The following is a 12,352-nucleotide window of genomic DNA, read 5'->3' as shown; positions in this document are numbered from 1 at the left end:
CACGGAGAGTACGAAATCCAGCAGTGGCGCCTGACGAAGAGCAGTTATCAAATAAATAATTACCTACAAGAGGAGGTTCAGAGGAGACAACCAGCTCTTCACTCAGCTCCTGGGTAAGCCCCCACAGCGCCGACCGCGGTTTTCCCAATCCAGCAGCTGACCAGAGGATAACACCAACACTGAGGAAAGCCCCGGGAGCTCTCCGTGTCCCCGTCAGGCGCTGGTGCCATCCTCCTCGATGACACGGTTCATGCTGGTGCCGTGAGTGATGTGTGCCATGGGGTTGGTGGTGCTGAGGTCCCTGGCGCTGCCGTGCCGCGACTGCTCGTTCAGGCGGTGCGAGCTGCTGTGCCTGGAGTGGTCTGTCAGCCTCGACATGCTGCCGTGAGGTAGTCGTTCCTCCACGCCCCTGTAGCTGCAGGGAGTGTACCTGGTGGGGGGAAACGCCGGCGGGTTATCGCTGAAAGAATGGGGATAAGGAGGGAAGTATTCCCTGCTCAGCTCAGTCGTTCCTACAGCCCCTGGGGGAAGTGTTTCAGCTCCTCACACAAAGGGTCTAGCTCGGTTCTTGCTGGGGAGGATGAATCAGGGAAACCTTATAAATATGATTGCTTAGCAAAGATTCTGAAAATATGAAACCTATAATTGGAATACAAATGAAAGCTGACTTTGAGTTGTAGGATACCGAGTCTTAGTTACTCTATAACCTGAAAACAATGGCCTAGCTATAGGAGAATCCCTTTGGATTGAACAATCCCTTTCTGCTGGCTCAGGGATCCAAAGGTCAATGTAGCAATACAGAAGTTTAAAGAGTAGTTTTTAGAGTTTAAAATATAACTCATATGGTAATATAGTAGTTCTTACAGGCTGGATGTAGATTCTATAGGATTTTGCGTCTGGTGTTGGTTGGTCACTGAAAATTAGAATATTCATCACAAAAGGAGATATAATGGATTGTACCAAGGACCTCGCTCTCTTACCTCTTCCTCCTCTCCTTCCTGCTGCTCTGAGCTCTCTTAACTCTCTTACTTCTTAACTCTTACTCTTATCCCTCCTCTTAACTCTTAACTCTCACCCTTCCTCTTCCCCCTACTCCTGCTCTCTCCCCCTGCCCTTTGCTCTCTCTCTCCCTTCTCTCTCAGCTCTCACCCTGCTGTTCTCTCTCCCTCTCTCTTTGGGATTTCCCTCCAGCCCCGGCTGGTGGCTGAAGGCTTTTTACCCCTTTTACCCCTGCAATAAACCCACATGTTCTAGAATATCTAAAGCAGAATTCCTTGTCCCAGCCGCCCACAGATTCGCCTACAGGTTCTTACACCAGCGCTGTCTGGTATTGATAATTAGTGAAATGTTGATTAATTACTGCTGGGAGTCTTAGCTCCACCTCAGCTCAGAGAGGGGAGCTCGCAGCCCTGTTTGGCAGACAGAAAATGGACTGACACACGGACAAAAGCAGGCAGGAGAGTGCTGAGCTGACCTTGGGGCAGGTCTGTGTTCCCACAAGGTGTAGCACAGATGGCTCCCGTGCAAAAAAACCAGTGCTGGACACAGCTCTGCTGTGTAATTAATTCACCAAGACCAGCACAGACTCTGAAATTATCACGGAATTTTTCTTTCTTTCCAGTCCAGACACTGACAGGGAGAGGAGATGCACCAGAACACGCAGTTTTAGCAGAAATTATGGCCACGTGTCTGGCTGCAAGGGGCCTGTCCATCCAATCTCCTGCACAAGATTTGCCCAGAGAGCTTGTGGATTTCCCCACACGTGGAATTGTTTCAGGACAGGTTGGACAGGGCTTGGAGTAACCTGGGACAGCAGAAGGTGTCCCTGGAAGGTGGAACGAGATGATGTTGAAGGTCTCTTCCCACCCAAGCCGTGGCTAATGTGGTAAATGTAATGAATAAATTCGTGTATCAAAGATTTGGTCTATCAAAAAGCCACTCCAGGGCATCTCCGAGATTCCAAGAGCTGTGGTGGAAGCTGTGAAACCACAACATTTGTGACAGAAATGACATGGCCTGACTGGAGATGGCCCATTCATCAATGATGGGCCTCCACTTCACTGCTGCTGGACATCTGATATCAATATTGATAGGGGATCCGGAGGATGATCAAATCAGCACCCCAAAAATGAGATCCAGGAAAATCCTGAATCATCTTTTCATATTTACAGGAACCCCTTTCAGACCTCACTTGGAAATAAAGAGACACATGAATATTTGGACTGTCAATGGACGTAGCCTCAGGACAAACAAACTGTATAAAAACCCTACTCCAAGACCCAGTGATGTGTGGCTGAGGTTGGATGGTGCCGTTGTTACCGTCACTCTGCCCACCCAGCATTCCATCAGCATTGTCCAAATTTATCGTGGCTTTTTAATTTTTTTAAAAAATTTGCTAAATAAATCCTGCTATTTCGAATCGCCTTCTCATCCTTTATAACAGTAACTCCAGGATTTATTTATTTTTTTGGGATGGGGGGACGTACCGTCCGTCCCGCGAGCGGTGCAGGCTGCCGTGGTAGCTGCTGACTTTGCTGTGGACACTGCCGGCCTTGCTCCTCTGGTCATCCATCACGGCCAGCTGAGTGGACGAGGCGTGCGTGGAGGTGCCCTGGGTGGAGGTACCCCTGGATTTTCGGATGATGGGAGTGTTGGGATCCCTCAGGAGGGACTGGGCGAAGTCCGGCTCCTGCAGCACTTGGCGGCTCTCGTTGACGACTCTGCAGTTGGAGCAATTAACGTTAATTAGCGCGGTGTAAAAGCCATCGCAGCGCTGTGACTGCTTTGCAAACAGAATGAGGAGCAGCTCGGGCAAACAAGAGCGTTATTTACATCATAATGTCCTCGTTTTCCTGGTTTTCAAGCCTCTCCCTCTCTGGGTATTTTAGACAGGTTGAATCCTTGAAGGATGGACCAAAAGTCATGGAGGAGTCACCAAAAGGCTTCTGTCTTTTTGTCTCTTGTTTTATTACATCTTAGACGACAATATTTATTAGGAAACTACCTGGCTACCACGAAATCACACAGATTGTCCCTAAATCGATGACAACCTTAATCTAAATTAATTTCAACCTTACAGAAGCCCCAAGAAATTCTTGTTGTCACTTTATCAAACTCCTCTTCAGCACCAATGCATAAGGAACATTAAAAGCAGAGGCAAATGCTTTCAACTGCAACCCAGTGAGGAGAAACTGCATTTAATTTTAATTCAAAGCTCTGATTCGGTTGGCTAGATGCACATTTATAAATAAAAAGTTTCCATTCCACCTCTCAGACAAAGGCAGAGTAGTTGCAGTGTTTATTTGACACTTAATTCTTGTTTAAAAACATTGTTGAGACAGACAAACGTAGATTCGATTCTGGGAACAAAGAACAGTTAGGGAGAAATGAGGAATTTTTTGAGCTGCTGCCTGTCTTGTCCTTCCTTGCTCCATCCTGACTTTTCCATCCATTCCTGCCTCTGCCTCCATGAAAAACCAACCTCTCAGGACACCAAGGGAAGGGTTTATCTGTAAAATCTCTCACTCTTTTTTCCTGCGCCCGTGGAAGAAGCTGGCCCACTCAAAACAGGTCTTCTTGCTTCCAACCCAGAACACCGAGGGGATCCCAACCACCAAGGCCATCAGGTACTTCATGAGGAACAAAATCAGGTCTGGACGGCTCATCTGAGTGACCTGGAGAGAGAAAAAGAGAGAAAAGGAAGATTGTAAGGCCTCACGCTGGCTCACCACTCGTTTAGGAACAGATTTAAATCATTCCCTCTGTGCCTGGAGCCAAAGCAAACACGGTCAGGATTCCTTTGTTCCCTGGCTCCATGGAGCATGACCGAGAGAGCTGCAGGGCGCAGGGCTGCCTCAGACAAAAGGCTCAACTGCTGTGAGGTCCTGGCCTTTATTCCTATTCCTGGTCTTTTGTCCGTGCCCTGAATAATCCTGAAATATTTTCTAGTCTGCAACTCAGAAAGAGTCGCTCCTTTGATGGGATTAACCTATATAGGACCAGGTGCTGTGGCTGCTCTTGGGAAAAAACACGCCAGTGGAAGCTTCATGGATGGCCAACGCTGATCCTTCATCCCTTGGAGGGTTTCCCTGCCTCCCTCCCTCGGGAATTCAAGGCTCTGGCCAGGTGCAAGGGCTTGATTTTTATCAACCCAGCAAAGAGGTTCTCTCTTCAGGGAGCTCAGCTGAACTTGGAAACGCTCTCAAGATCTACTTTTCCGAACGTTTTTATACCCAAAGGGTTTGTTTGGAAAAGAAGGCAAACATTTTTTTTTTCTTTCCAGACGGGTCTGTAGGGCAGCTGCAAAACAAACACCCCAGGGGCTTTCTGGAATTGGTAATCCAGCTCGAAAACTGAACTTTCAAGGAGAAAAAAACTTCCAGAGCAAGCCTGGAAGAGGCCACCAAGCTGTGGAGGGAAGGAACAAACTCGTGGTGGTGTGAACAAACTCTGTGCACTTGCCCTGTGATGGTGAAATTCCAACAGTTCCAGCAGCCGGGAGAACTGGGATCAAGGCTGGGAGAGCTGGGGGTGCTCACCTGGAGAAGAGAAGGATCCAGGGAGAGCTCAGAGCCTTTTCCAGGGCCTAAAGGGTCTCCAGGAGAGCTGGAGAGGGACTGGGGACAAGGGATGGAGGGACAGGACACAGGGAATGGCTTCCCACTGCCAGAGGGTGGGGTTGGATGGGATATTGGGAAGGAATTCCTGGCTGGGAGGGTGGTGAGGGGCCGGGATATAATTCCCAGAGAAGCTGTGGAGATCCCTGGAGGTGTCCAAGGCCAGGCTGGACAGGGCTTGGAGCAGCCTGGGACGATGGGAGGCGTTGGGATGAGCTTTGGTCCCTTCCCAAACCACTCTGTGATTCCGTGATCTCAAACATCCACTAAAAACACCCCTAAACAACCTGCCCTTTAACAAGAGCTTCCTGCCTTTTGGCACAGCTGAGGGAGTTTTCCAAACCCTTAGAAATTTCCTGCCAGCTTAAAATTTTTTTGTTTTCTCAGGAGACGAGGGCTGAGGACAAACAGCAGCTTTGGAGAGAAACAAACTCAGTGCACAGTGGGGTCAGAAAAACCCGCAGATGGCTCAAGGAAGGTTTAATTGTGGCTGTTTAATTGTGGGGAGATGCCCAGGAAATCTTCCCAACATCCCAGGAGCTGTTTTGAGACAGGGACTGGTGCTCTCTGAGGCGAGGGTGAGGTTGGAATACTCTGGGAATACTCTGGGAATACTCTGGGAATTCACAGCCCCTCCTTGCAAGAAGCTGCTAAAAGGTGTGACAAAAAGAACGGGACTCAAAGGTGTGAGGGAAAGAAAAGCTGAACACCAAAATGTGGAGGGAAAAAAAAAACCACTTCGAAGTGTTTAATCTAAGCAATAGGAAAGAATTAGTGCACCAGCCATGAAGGAATTCCATCCTCAGGAGAGCAGGGGTTTGGAATGGCTCCAGATACGAATTGTGGGGGACAGGCACGTTCTGAGTGTCACCAGTGTGTGACAGAGAAAACCAGAGCTCCCCTCTGATCCTGTGAGCCTGTATTGGTGTAGAAACAGAGCTACAACCTCCTGGAACAACATCCAGGAGCAGTTTTCCCCCCTAAACTGAAAATCCAAAGTTAAATCATGTCCTGTGTCAGCGGGATTTGCCAGGAACAGGCTCCCACCTCAGGATATTCCAAGTATATTCCAGTTACTGCTGAGGGGCAACACGGCTTCCACTGATTTAATCCAGAAATTCCTGGTTTACTATTTTGTGTAACTGCAGATTTTTAGTTCTGTCACCGCTGGAGATGGAAAATAAAAGTGGAGAAATGTGACGAGCATAATTAGGAGATGTTCCTTAGGAGTTCTCCACCCACCTCTGCCCCAGGAAAACCACGGATGCTGAAGGGTCCTGGACACCACCGGAGCTTCCTACAGCATTTAAAAGAACAGCCCTGAGGTGGTTCTGCAGCCAACCTGGGTGAGATTCCACTCAGCATTCAAAAAAAATAATAATATTCACGATTTCCCAATAAAAAAATGACCCAGCGAAACAAAGCTCTCCAAAAACCCACCTTATTATTATTTCATCAGGAGCTCGTTTGGCACTAAGTGGAACCAGGGGTGAAATTCATCATTTCTTAATGAAGGTGACATTAATGAAGGTGCGTTCTTACGTTTAATTATTTATATTTATTTTTACATTTAATGTCTGTCCACAGGGCCAGGTCTCCTCTAGCAGAAGCTCTGGCCTGAAGGGAATTTAATTTTGAATTATTTCATGGAGAATAAAACCACCAGTTTTATTCCACCAAGGTATTACAGTAAATCGCTCAACAGCAAAACTCCTGGCTCGACGTGTTCCTGACGAGCGCTACAAATAATTCCAAGCGAGAAAAAAAATTAAAATAAATACATTCAACAAATCTTTGAGGCCAAAGGAAGCACGTCCTGCTCTTTGGCAAAGTGAGTTATTAAACATCATTACACGTTTTTCTCCAAATTAAACCTCAAAGCAGCCAATTCAGGGAGTAACACCCATTAAACTCACATTAATACTAAGTGACTGCACCTGTTTGAAACAATATTCATCCGCAGATACGAGGTATTTATAATAATTAGCAACATTTATAATAATTAACACCGGAAAAATGAAACTTGAAAATGATTCTTCCGGGTTTATTGGGCTAAAAAAACCCCAGGTGTTTGCACTGGGGCACCTCCAACCCCAAAACACTGGGACAGAGACCGGGTTTAAAACCAGGAAAATTAGGGCAAAAAACCTCATTTGTGTTCATCATCAAAAATTAAGACTCTTTTATTGCTCAGCTATTTAGGAAAAAACACAACTTTAAAGAGCGCAGATTTGGGTGGGGTTAGTTTTATCCAGCACACATGGAATGATGCATCCACCTGGAATATACAAACTCCACACGCCACCTCGGCCAAAATGAAAAACATTTCCCCGTGATCGTGATCTGCTCTGGGTCTTTATTCATGGTGAATTCTTCCCTGACAGGAAACGTGACCTTGAACAGGCATCAGAACCACTTTAGGAAAGTGAAAATTGGACAGGATCCCTGGTTTCAATTTATCCTCTCGGAGAGAGGAGATGAGGCGGGGAATAATCAATAAATGAGACCCTCTGGAGATGGCTGGGTTTATTTCAAGTCACCTGATGTACTTTCCATCCGTGCTTTTGAAAATGCAGGTTGAAAGGAAACGCCTTTGGGTTTAAAAAGCGAATTTCTTTGAGCGCTACCTGACTCTGTTTGTATTTACACCTGAATAAAGCAATGGTTTGTTTAAGAAACCTCCCCGAAAGCTGAACTCCTGCAAGGAGGAAAAGGAACTGAAGTTCAGGAGGATTTAAAACGCATTTCCATCTCTCACTTTTCTACGGGACCCTTCGGAGCTGCTGCCTTGTGCTGAGCTGCACACAATGAATAAAAATTGTAATAAAAATGAATAAAAAATTGTAATAATGAATAAATGAATAAAAATTGTAATAAAAAGGAGAAGAAATTGCAGAATTCACAGCACTCTCGGAATGATTTGGGTTGGAAGGGTCCTTGAAGCTCCTCTCATTCCACAACCCCCTGCCACGGGAGGGAAAAATCACTGTGTCGGCTCCCTGTGCAGAATTTCCTCTTTTTTTTTACACAAACACGACGCAAGGGAAGCTCTGCTGGCAGTTTCCAGCCTGGAATTCACTCAGGAGGAATGATTCCAGTAAAAAAAGCACCTTCCCAGCAGCACAGACAGTCTGGAGCATCCCTGGAAACGAGGTGATCCTTCAGGTCCCTTCCAACCCAAACCATTTTATTAAGAAATTCGTTCTGTTCTTGCTTGTACTGATAAATACACACGGTATTGAAGCTACAATTAAAGATTTAAGGGTATTTCAGCAAGGTGGGCTGAAGGCAATGATATATTTTTTGGGTTGCAGCATTTTATTGATGTACCACAATTAATTTTTATCAGGGAAAATGCCACATCTCTCTGTTACCCTGTAGAAATGAGGGATTTCCTCATCCCTCCCGCCAATGATTGAGGAGTCTTGGGTACTCTGCTTTCAGAGGAGGGGTTCTGAGAGGGGATTTGATCTTAAAACACCCTCCAGCAACCTCAAGCAGCCCAGGCTGGGACTTCAGCATTAAGCACAAATCCCACAGGACAGCAATTCCCCTGGAATCAGCCCTGCAGGAGGCACTGACTTCACCTTTCAGTTCTGCCAGAACCCCGAGTGGTGAAACACCAACAAAATTCCCAAAAAAAAGAGCCTGAGCAGCGTTCCAGCCATGAAATAACAATTATCACTTGTCCTGGGTGGTAGTTTAGGATGTATTCTATCACCATCTTCAGTTCATGGCCCATCAATGCCTTATAGACAACTCCCTCTGGAGTTATCTCTCTTTAATGGGCCATCAAGGAGCCCCTGTGTGACTCATCATCCCATTGGGAGATGCTCCGCCCATGGGGAGGAGCCAAGCATTCCCACCTGGATATAAACTGGGATTTGGGACAGTAGAAGCAGCCCTTACCCACTGGATTCCCAGAGGACCAGAGCTACCAGACCTTTCTACGGGATCACTGCTTCAGGAAGAGCACCTCACCTGGAGACTGCTTCCATCACCTGCTCAGGGTGTGTTCTGACTCTGTCAGTGGTTTTTCTTTTTGTATTGTTGCATTTATTTTATTTTATTTTATTTTATTTTATTTTATTTTATTTTATTTTTCCTTTTCGTCTCATTAAATTGTATTTGTGACTTGGAGCCTCTCACTCGGTTTGTTTTCAAACCACAACACCACTTCTGTTGTCAGAGATGGGGAATGGCCACCAGAACGGTGACCCCTCGCTATCAGAGACTGAATTCCACTGCTGATGCAGCCAGTGAGGGGAAAAAAATCCACTCCTAAACCCAATTTTAGCATCTACATTCCTGTTACCAGCTGAAACAATAACTGGGAACATCTGCTGAGGAATGGAATTCCATCATTCCTTCTGTTTCCCACTCGGCACCGTGGCCAGACTCTTCTTAAAGTCTCTGAACCTCAAGTTGCCCTCACAATCCTGTACCAAAAGGCTTTCTAAATTCCCCCTTCACGCTGGAAAGCTCAGATCCAGAGAGATCTCCTAAAAACAACGGGATAATGTCCCTTTTTAGATAAAAACCTGCTTGCTCTGAGCGCCAGGAGCTGGTTTTTTGCGAGGGCAGAGTGTCAGGGACACAGGGAGTGGGAAGCCCTGGGGCTGTGTCCTTAGAGAGGAGAACTTTTCCCAGAGGGAGGAGGAGAATTCTGGGGATTCTCTGTTTTCCTCCACACCTGACGGCTTCCCAGGGATGTACGAGGGGTTTGTGCGCTCCAGGAAGACGAGAACTCGGGAATTTCATGGAATTTGTGAATGGTTTGGGTTGAGAAGGACCTGAAAGCTCACCCATTTCCAACCCCAACACCTCCCACTATCTCAGGCTGCTCCAACCCGGCCTTGGACACTTCTAGGGATGAGGCAGCCACGAATACTCTGGGAATTCCATCCCAGGGAAGGATTTCTCTGTGGATCCAGGCTCTCAGAGCCATCCAGCTGACAAGGAAAGCAGGCAAGGAGGTGTAGAGGATTTGGGCTGCGTGCCGCGCTCGGAGCTGCTCAGACACATCCCGAAGCCTTACCCAACAAATTCTGTCAGAAACAAAGATCACTAATTAAATAAAGGGATTTCTGAAGCCCGTTTTCCTCCTCCTCCCATCTGCTGGGCTGGTGCAGAGCATCCAAGAGTAAATCCAAGAATCCTCAGAAAAGAGGTTAAAAACATCAATTTCCACGTTCCTCCAGGGAAAACCAACGCTGCTCTGCAGGCACATTGCTCATTTAAATGCTTATATAACCAATTCCTGGGTGTTTTCCCCTCCTGCCCCCGAGTGATCAATCACAGCTGCCTCTTCCCACTAAAAGGTGTGAAAACTCAAATTAATGAGCACGAGGTGTGTGTGTGAGGGAAAAAAAAAACCCAAACACAACACCTGTCCCCCCTCCTCTGGGGCAATAACCCCGATCATCTGATATTTTCCCTCGGGGTAAAAAGCAATGAGATTCAAATTAGCCCATCCCTTTGTTGGAAATGGGAAAAAGATAGAGGAAAGACCGAAGGGGACTTGCTTTTAAAAGCCTTTCCATCACTGTCATGGCTCTGAAGGTTCAGGGATCACACTCACGATTTGTTTTCCAGTCAAACGCAGCAGGATTTGTCACTGTACAGTAAATTGTTATTAAAATCTTTGCTTTTATCAAACCATTCTGGCTACTCTGCAAGATTCGGGTTGGTAACAGCGTCAAAGCTAATCCGAGGTGAAAATAAATAAATTTGGAATTTATTTGGAATAAAGGTTTATAAAATTACCACCTTCACGGGGAACAGCTATTCTGGGATAAACTTTTTTTTGGGGAAGTTAAGTGATAGCCCAGATTCACCTCACCATGCCAAATCCATCTAAAATCTTTTTTTTCCCAATAATTTTAACTGTGTGGGGGCCTAAAAAACACCTCCCTGAGCCTCTGAAAAACAATTTGGTGTCAGGGTTATTCCATCAGTGGAAAAAAATTTTACAGCGTAATAGTGCACTGATATATATTCAAATATAAATTATTAATGGCTTCTTTCTACTTAAAACTCCCCTCACTTCCCTCTGAAAAACTGCTTCAGGAGGAGAAACTGAAGTATTTTCGTGCATTAAAGTCAGGTTGTTAAACCTATAAAACAACGCAAAATAAGGCAATTCCCAAAATTTAAACACAAGGAGTAACATAAGTTGGCCCAAGCATTACCCTGATTTGGACACAGCTCATCAATTTTGAGATTTCTTATCAGTTGGGCATTTCTTATCAATTTTTGATACATACCAGTTTTGCTTCATACTCGTGAAAATGAGAAATAGACCCCAGTCTTGCTCGTTTTTGAGCATAACAGATATTTTTAAATAATTCAGAAAAACAATCCTCTCTCTATATATAAAATAATATAGAAAGATAATGATATATAACGACTCCAGAAGCGCAATTAAAAAGACAAAAATACACAAGCAAACCACAAGTCAAAATACATTCCCGAATGCAAATCCTAAAGCAATTCCCTTCAGTTTTCTGAGACAAAAAGACAAATCTGGTTTCTGGGTGTTGGATTTCACCTGTGTGGTGCTGCAGCATCCAGTTCTGAGGGTGAAGAGTGACTTCACTCAGCTCTTGTTGCTGCTTTAATCACAATTAAAGTGTCAGTGGGAAAAGATCTTCCTTAATAACCAGATTTCAAGGCTGCTCCTTGAATATATATATATATATTTTTTTTTTTTTTTCTAAGCATTTAACTGAGGAGAAATTCCACGTATCATCACTAGGAAACACTGCACTTCTGTGGTCAATAATGTTCTGAGCCAAGCTGCATTTTTTGGGGAGTGAACCCCAGCTCCTAATTCAGATTTGCTCCATTCTCTTGGGATAAATACGGAAAATCTGGTTTTATCTCCACCTCTGTTTTGTTTTGTTTCTCTTCAAGACGGAATAATTACATCCAACGAGAGGCAGCTCCTTAGGGCAGACTTAAGCAAATCCATCACCTCTCCCCTGAGAGGAATTCTAAACAATAACTGATGAGGAAAGAAGATGGAGGAAAACCCCCTGGATTTACAGAAATTTAAATTTATTTTAGTCCCTTTCACGTGAACTGAGGATTTCCTGACTGAGGTCCCTTTTCTCCAGCCAACCCCACAGATGGCAAAACAGCTGGGTGAAAAAAAAAACCACCAAAAAAACCACAGTGGCAACAAACCCTGAGGAGTGGAGAAAATGAGGGGCAAAATGGAAAAAAAAAAAAAAATGCGGGGGGAAAAAAAATGGAAAAAATGGGGAAAAAATTTAATTTTTCTCCACAAAAACGGAGAAATTCCATCCCGACTTTGCACTGCAAAACCACTGGGTCTGCCTGCCCAGGGATTAATTCTTGCCACCTTTAATTGGTGTTTCTTTTGTTTCAGCCCAGTTTTATTTAAAATAAACACGAGGAGCCAGGATATTCAGCCAAGGAGGAATGAAACTTGGAAATGTTGCCCCAGTTGCATGGGCAGCCTTCAGAAAAAAACCAGCAAAATAAAGCAGTTTGGGGATGTTAGTGAGCCAAAAAAGCCTGAAACGAAGAGATTTTTTATTTTTGGTCACACAAGGTTAATTTTGGGACAGAGAATCACAGAATTATTTGGTTTGGAAATTAAAGCTCATGCAAGGGCACTTGTGAAATTTGGAGGCGAGAAAACTGCTGAATTCTTGAGGCAAAATTACCAGCAGGTGATTTTAATCCTATTAGGATTTTAATCCTAAATA

General features: G+C 45.1%; 1 protein-coding gene across 1 annotated transcript in view; it reads right to left on the bottom strand.

Annotated features, from left to right (window-relative positions):
* Nucleotides 1-213: 213 nt before the first annotated feature.
* The window catches only part of FZD3 (frizzled class receptor 3), a 50,396-nt gene continuing 38,257 nt past the window's right edge, over nucleotides 214-12,352 (bottom strand). Inside the window, exons 4-6 of the mRNA XM_066314594.1 lie at nucleotides 3,526-3,674; nucleotides 2,487-2,720; nucleotides 214-430 (exon numbers count right to left, since the gene is read on the bottom strand). Coding sequence (XP_066170691.1) covers nucleotides 214-430; nucleotides 2,487-2,720; nucleotides 3,526-3,674 — 600 coding nt within the window. The remainder of the gene's footprint in view (nucleotides 431-2,486; nucleotides 2,721-3,525; nucleotides 3,675-12,352) is intronic.

Source organism: Sylvia atricapilla, chromosome 3 (genome assembly GCF_009819655.1).
Source record: "Sylvia atricapilla isolate bSylAtr1 chromosome 3, bSylAtr1.pri, whole genome shotgun sequence".
Lineage (NCBI taxonomy): Eukaryota > Metazoa > Chordata > Aves > Passeriformes > Sylviidae > Sylvia > Sylvia atricapilla.
Note: the sequence above shows the minus strand (reverse complement) of the source record. Positions and strands in the feature narration are given on the sequence as shown.